At 40.6% G+C, this 7656-nt stretch overlaps 1 protein-coding gene across 5 annotated transcripts in view; it reads right to left on the bottom strand.

The window, feature by feature from the left end:
* Positions 1-844: 844 nt before the first annotated feature.
* LOC145944415 (fibroblast growth factor 18) overlaps positions 845-7656 on the bottom strand; it is a 133534-nt gene continuing 126722 nt past the window's right edge. For all 5 annotated transcript variants that reach the window (XM_083052757.1, XM_083052724.1, XM_083052740.1 and 2 more), the window contains 2 exons: positions 7103-7209; positions 845-6458 (listed from right to left, as the gene is read on the bottom strand). In XM_083052757.1, the coding sequence (XP_082908883.1) occupies positions 6015-6458; positions 7103-7209 (551 nt within the window). In that variant the 3' untranslated portion in view covers positions 845-6014. The remainder of the gene's footprint in view (positions 6459-7102; positions 7210-7656) is intronic.

The following is a 7656-nucleotide window of genomic DNA, read 5'->3' as shown; positions in this document are numbered from 1 at the left end:
CGGAGGAAGGAAAAGGGGTAGGTACGCACGAGAAAAAACGAAACGGTAGACTTTGTGTAAGGATAAAAAGGGTGCAACTCACAACGGTTTTTTTTCGACGGGCCGATTTTAAGTTAAACACTCGAATGAGAGATAGCGAGACGTAGCGCGCAAGATTTATGGGGAAGTAGCTCGAGATTTAGGCAGATGCGAGATTCATAAACACATTTTTCTTTTTTACCTCTTCTTCTCTTTCCTTCCATCTTTCTCTATATGTATGTGGAAAATCCTGATTCTCTTTCTCAACCGTCTTGCTGCAAATAGAGAACCTCTCGATCGGACCGTGTCGCCGCCGCCGTCACGACGTGTTTGATGTGTTTGATTTTAGCTTTCCGTCTCGAGACGGTTCGAGTGGACGGATAAGTATATTGAGAGTCTCACAAATCCATCACCGGGTAAAAATTCGGCGCTCCCTATGAAGTTGAATTTCTTTCACGACCCTGCAATATTTCCCTTTTCAGTATTGTGTCACGAAAGAATCTATAACAATAATGTTTGCCATGCTATTATATGACGAAAATCTGGGGTATATATGTGTAAAACGCGCATTTATAAGATTATTAGAAAAAAATATATAGCGATGTGCTTTCTCTCTCTCCTAAGGAGAAACAAATTATCCAACGGCTATCATTATAGATTCTTAAACACTTCGGGAGAGAGAAATGTGAGATTAACTACGTCGATATTACGCAAAAGACAAACCCGCCTCGTTCGTTTTTTTTTTTTTTTTTTTTTTTTTCTGCAAACATTTCTGCAGTTTGCATAACTCGTTGGACCAAATTGTATATACGTCCGCTACTTTATCGCTTCGGAGACTGGTTTAGCTACCGTTCCTTCGACATTGTCGTTTTGCGCGCGGACTAAGGATTATAGCCATTAGGAGGATAAGAAGTCGGTATGATAATAAATACGACGAATAGCAGTGTATGAGCGTGTATTTGACAGTGTTTTTCTCTCTCGTACGGCGGCACACATTATTAGACTTCGCAGTACGTATGCGATTTAAGTTGGAATGTTATATTATTGCTAGTTGCTGCCGGGCGTGCTGTGCTCGTTCGTAATAGACTGTCGCGCATCGTAAATAAAACGTGTGTCTGCATATATGTGTACGTATGTGTCTGTGTATGATTAACGCCGAGCAGCGCAAAGGCGCGATCAAAATCGATCTAATTTCTCCAATCCGGGAGATGCGACGCTCGTTGAACGTCGGCCAGTTACGAAAGTGGCTCCCGGCTCCTTCTCGTAGAAAAATCTCAGTTCGGCTAATTGGCCGTCGTCCAAAGTGCGACGCACCTGCAAAAATCCGCTCTCTTTCTCTCTCTTTCTCGATCTGTCATCCCCTCGAGATGCGTGCACATGAGCACAGCACGACCGGGGTACATCGATACATCGATTTAGTGGGTAACGGGTGGGCCTCTATAATACAACGCGAATTACAGTGTAGAATATCATCATTGTCGTCGTTCGTTATACAACAATCATCGTAATAATTATTATCATCGTTTCATTGTTATCGATCGTCATCGGGTGTGCCTAAGACAAGTCGGTATTAAATATCTTACAATACACATCATCTTTCATATATATATTTTTTATTTATATATATATATATAATATTTATATTTTACCTTTTTCTTTTTTTATTTTTATTTGTTATGTATACTATCTATCTATAGGGAGGGGTAAAGTCAGATTCATCTCTTGTGTTTTGTTCGTTTCATACCGTTTTCTGGTTTGTCGATGGTGAGGAAGTAAAAAAAAAGAAGAGGGTTCGAGATAGGTGATGATGATCTGCTCGCAATCGAGTCAGAAGAATGATAAGACGATCGTGGTATCATATTAACACAGTTTAAAGACCGACGAAATTTTTTGCCAATATGTAAAAATATCTAAACAAACGAATGTCAGACGAAGAATCGTGATGAAATTTATTTTCTCGATTCCGAAATGAATAACCAAAAAAACGAGACTCGATTACGAATAGTTCGATGAGATGACGCGAGAATGACGCTGATCGGGAATCGCTTTTTTCTTCTTTATGTATATACATATATAAATAAATATATATATATATATATATATGTATATGTATATAGAACTACAGTCAGTGACATATCTCGCTTTCGAAGAGACTCGCAAACTCCATAAAAATTATTCCATCATTTTTTTTTACACATCGCCGTGAACGCCGCGGTGATTCTCTGCACGTCGCTACGTGACACGCTAGGCTTATACACATACAAAACGAGTTGGTTAATTTTTAAAGGTGGAGTTATACAATACCCATATTAGAATACAATACATATACGTTTTTTTTTTTTAGATTAGTTATCTGTTATTAAATTATAAGCGTCGGATTTTTTTTTTCATGCCTTTCTCTCGTGGTCAGCTGCTGGCATTCAATTTCTGTTTACACGTGACATCTTATCGTGCTTAGCTTGCACTCGCCACGTGCCGATAACGAATCACCGAAAGGTACGAGACTTCAATACGATTAAAAGTTGTGATTAAAAAAAAAAGAAAAGGCAAAGAAGAATATTCGCGGAATATAAAAATTGTTGTTCCCGAAAAAAATGAATGTCTAATTTATTAAGAAATGCGTTGCAAAATTAAATCTATGATTCGTTGTACGAAACGTGGCGTTACTACGTGCATATTGCTCCCTACATTTTTTTTAACACACATACAAACATCCGTAGGAATAAGCTTTTCTATGCACTGCCACTCGTGTGCAATTAAATTAATTAAATATTGAGTATTTTTCAGACTTGTGTAAAAAGCATGTTTTAATAATCGAAACGGGTGAAAGGATGCAGAGTAAAAAAAAATATGTCTTTAAGTAAATTTAATTATTCAAAAATAATAATTAAAATCTTGACAATACATGTGCATAATTCGAATATTACTCCTTATTAGAACGGTATGTGCGATAAGCTATAAATATAAATATACAATTAATCGTTATACATTTTTATATATGAAGAGAGAATTTGCAATACAAAAATATGTTTCTGAGAAAAAAAAGGTATAAATAAATTTAAGACCGATGAAATACTCTCGAACAAATAATTAATGATATCGTATCGAACGATTCGCAGTTGTGACGAAATAATGTTGTGCGAAATGGTAATTAAGGAATACGACTGATGTATAGAAGAGACGAGAATGAGAGGTAAGAGGGAGATAAACGGTGAAAACGATAAAAAGAGAGCAGCGCATATATCTTCATATACATATATATATATATATATATATATATATATATATATATATACGTACAAGGCCAACGAAGAGTCTCTCGGGCGTTTCGGCTTTCGTTAATACCTAAACATGATTTCAATAAATAAGCTACCTATAGGGAGTGATCTCTTTTTTTTTCTTGAAAGGGAGAGGGGACAGGCGCTCCTTACGTGGCGAGTCTGCGAAAATGGATCAACCCTAGGGTGCCTTCCTTGTGCCTGTAGAAGATAAAATAGTATCCACAGTCGGAAAATAGAAGCGAAAAATAAGATCGCACAAGACGTTCTCAGACCTTTCAAAGAACTCGGCGTTCCCTCAGGGTTCCCTTCGTCGAGTCTCGCCACCGCGTCATATATTCATGTACCTAGCCTAATAATACAGTCTGCGATAGCATTCTAAAGATTAAGTTCATTAACGGTAATGCATTATATATTACACGCATTCACACCGCGTTCCGGAGAGGCGAAATACGTATGCACGCAAAATGCACACACAAATACATAATATATGCTCGCGCACAAACATGCAGTTCCAACCGATCGCCGTTGTCCGAATGCTCGAGAAAGGAAAAGTGTTTGCAAGATAGAGAGATTTTTTTTTCACGTGAAATTATTTCAAAAATATATATGTCGATAGTTCAATCGATGTCATTTTATAGAAATATACTCTTTACTTTTTTTTCGTTATTGCGTATCTCATAAGAATCCTCAAAAATTACATGTACAGCTTTTCGCTGTTATTTTATATTAGTATAGAGAGCTCTTTTCTAAATATACAAAAGTAATTTTTTTTCTTTTTTTTTCGAAAACATGCTCTCTTCGAGCCTTGTTTTATATTCAAGCCTTCAAATGTCCCGCATCTGAAACATTATGTTTCTTCTTCTATTTCAAAGCCACGCAATGACATCGTTTATTATTAATCTTCTCGAGGATATTGATAGAATATTGATCTCGATATAAAAACCGATCGTCAACTGTATCGACGACCCGGGTGAAAAAAATAAAGATTTTGATTATTATCAAGGAAAAACTCGGAGAACTGTCGTCGGTCGTCATATATACTCGGCACGTTCGTAATCGATCGTGCCACGAGTTTGTGCGTCGGCGGCGGTAAGGCCTGCGTCGGCGAACACGCAGGCAGGCACGCACACATTATTCATACACGCGGGGCAGGCACGCACGCACGCTACGTTAGGCGGCGTAATTAGCACAGCGAGCGAGAGAGTCTTGCGCGGCGTGAGCTCTAACTGCGCAGGAGGGCGTAAGAACGACGACGTCCGCAACGTGACAAATATTTCTTCACTGGACCAGCGCCGACAACGTTCCTCTGCTTTGATTTCGACGAAAGAGCGAAACCATACCGGAGATCGTGACTTGATTTTTTTTTTAATATCGCGCATCGCGTAATTTTTTTTCCAGAACCGAATTGATCAAATATTATGGTGCATCGGTGCGGTATAGAAACGAAATTGTCTATTTTTTATTTTTGTTTTCTTAATTAAAATACAAGGTTCAATATATATATTGAGATATATATATATTAAATTGCATCGCGAATATCGGGCGTTTCGTCGAATTTTTTTTATTTTTTTTTATATCAATATCACATATTTGAGCGAATCAAGTTTGCGAGAATTATATTAATATTTCGAAAATATATATATATGTGTATGTGTGTATGTATGTGTGTGTGTATGTGTGTGTATATATGTGTACATTAGTAATTCATAATATTTCACGATATCCGAAAGACGGATTACCTTTGTCGGGCAAGTCGCGAAGACATGTCCATCGGCGTGCGTCGTCCGCGCGTCTTTTTGCGCTACCATCGCGGGCCAGTGACCGCGCTCGAAGCACAGCAGCCGTTCGGTTGCGTTTTCTATACGACGTGAATCCCTTCCATTCGCACTAAACGATCGATTGGGCAATAATGGGGCTCAAACGAATTCACATATGACTGGTATCGCACAGTTTTATCGCGATGCGCAGCATCGAGTGTGAAGAAAAAAATGTACTAATTGGCCACGCTTCGTCACGAGATTAAGAAAGAAAAAAAATAGATAGATAAATAGATAGCTACATAGATAGATAGAGAGAGAGAGAGAAAGTGTGTATGTGTGTGCGCGTGTGTGTTTCTGTGTGAGTAAAAAAGAGACGGAAAAACGGAGAGATAACGAACAATTGATTGGCGCGAACCAAACGGAGGAGGAATCAATGATTAGAGAGAAAAAAGAAACGCTCTTATATTGTTACGAGGTACATACTTGCCTGAAGGGGTCAGTCGGGGCAAGTGTAAATCGAACTTAACCGCGTGAAATTGAGATAGCTTCGTCGGACGGGAACTCGCGCGCTCACGCTTCCACGTCGTCTCGCGTCTTCCCCGATGGTTTTAGTGGACGACGCTCTAGCTCGACGACGAGCCGTTTCCCGCCGCGGAAAACGTCACCGGGGACGGGAACGGAAACTGAACAGAGCGCAGGCTATATAAGGCGTGTATGTGTCGTGTGTTATGCGCTCTCTCACACAGGGGGGCGAGCCGCGTGTCCACGCTCTCGATTCGCCGACCGAATTCGAACGTGGTGCTTCGAGTCGCGACTCACGTGGCGCCGAGGTTTTTTTTAAGTGGGCTCCTGACATCCCGACCACGAGCGGTCCACCAGCGTATTTGGCAGTCTGATCTCAGGTTCTCACGGGGTAATGGAGGAGGCAGTCTTGATCGGCGAGCTCGCACGCGGCTCAATACTTGCTGGCCTCGACGAGGCGACTCTCGTGCCGTCTCCGTGGCCCCGAGTCCGCCTCGTCCTGCCGCATCTTCCAGCGATTCGAATGCCGATGGCGATGCGTGGACGTGTGCGCGTGCTCCCTCGCACTCTCGCTCCGCAACAGAGAGTTCTTCGTGGCCCTCATCACCGGCGACGGCTTCCTCGAGACGACGTACGACTCCCGCGGCTCCATACCGCCCATCTCCGCGTTCACTAGGCTGTTGTGGTGCTTTATGTCGGCATGGGGATTGTACTTGATGAAGTTGAAGCACTCCTGTCTGCCGTGGGGATTTTTCATCGGCTTGCCGAACTTGTTGAAGCCGATGTACCGCGTAGCGTCCACCACGCTCCTGTACCTCAGATACGAGCCGTTGTATACTTCGTAAAACTGACACATCGGTCCCTTTTGTTTCTTAGGCTGAAAGCAAACAATCGGTGGTTCCTCGTATACTACCTGCTGCGCTATTCAACCCTTACAGCTCAGGATGAATATCATTTTTCTCTCGTAAAAAATATGTTATCTAATCTAGCTTTATTCGAAATATTCCATCAATTTTTAACTCTTATTATAATATAAAATATAAAATGTAAGACTGCAAAAGATTAAAAACGTTTATTCAAATCTCCTAAGAGATCGATAGAATTACATTTTTTTAGAATTTGCAGTTTCTTTTTTAGTGAATCGATCGAAATTGAAAATTAAATATGGAGATGATAGATAATTTGCGTATGATTTTCATTCATAGAGAGAGGGAGAGAGCACTCTTACAAAAGTAAACAATAATTATTCGAGAACTCCCCTGAAGACGGATATTGAGCGGTAAATTTAACGCACGATGAATCAAGTAAGATTAAAGCTTGTAATACACGTCGTAAATGTTGAAGCCTTAAATCATCAGACTGTTAATAATCCAATTTCTAAATTACAGTCCCGCACGTAAGTAACGAATAGAAATTTACGAACAGTGCAATGCGCGCGGAGCGTTTACCAGTGCGCGTAAATCTACTCGCTCATTCACGAGATGATGAAGTATGTCTACTAATTGGTAGGCGAGTAATTACCAGGCCGACAAGTTTCCACCGCTTATTGAAGCAAATGTATCGTTGGCTCTTCTCCGCAAAGATGTACAGCTTCCTACTAAAATCTTCCGATTGTGTGGTGAGTTTCTCTGTAACACACAAGAAGAGAAAGAAGCGTGAAACATCGCGTATAACAAATTATTATATTTAAATAAAAATTCGCGCGATCTTAAAAAAAAATCGTTTCTAAAATTATTCGTCAAAATTACTCTCTCTCCTCCATGGAAGAGAAAATAACGAAAATGCTTCGCATGAAGCAATATGCATTGTAAATAACTTGGAATGAGAATAACTCGGAAGAGCCCGAGAGAGAGACTTTGAGAAACCCTTGCAATTTCTACCGGCTCCGATCTCGGAGGACAAGCGACACAGGATGCACAAAGCGAACCGTTTTGTGCTTCGGTATGCACGCTGGCATATTTCCGAGAAGAGACCTCGTCGAGGTTTATGGCGCGAGTTGTACCTACAACGACGCCGGGGCCCCTCTCTATGCCAAGGCGTTCTTCGGCATCGGAGAAAAGAAGAAAAGACTTGGC

This window comes from Prenolepis imparis, unplaced genomic scaffold (assembly GCF_030444845.1).
Source record: "Prenolepis imparis isolate NDT839.2.m4 unplaced genomic scaffold, iyPreImpa1.0 SCAF_1, whole genome shotgun sequence".
NCBI classification, from domain to species: Eukaryota; Metazoa; Arthropoda; class Insecta; order Hymenoptera; family Formicidae; genus Prenolepis; species Prenolepis imparis.
The sequence above is the reverse complement of the archived record's forward strand: the minus strand, read 5'-3'. Positions and strand labels throughout refer to the sequence as shown.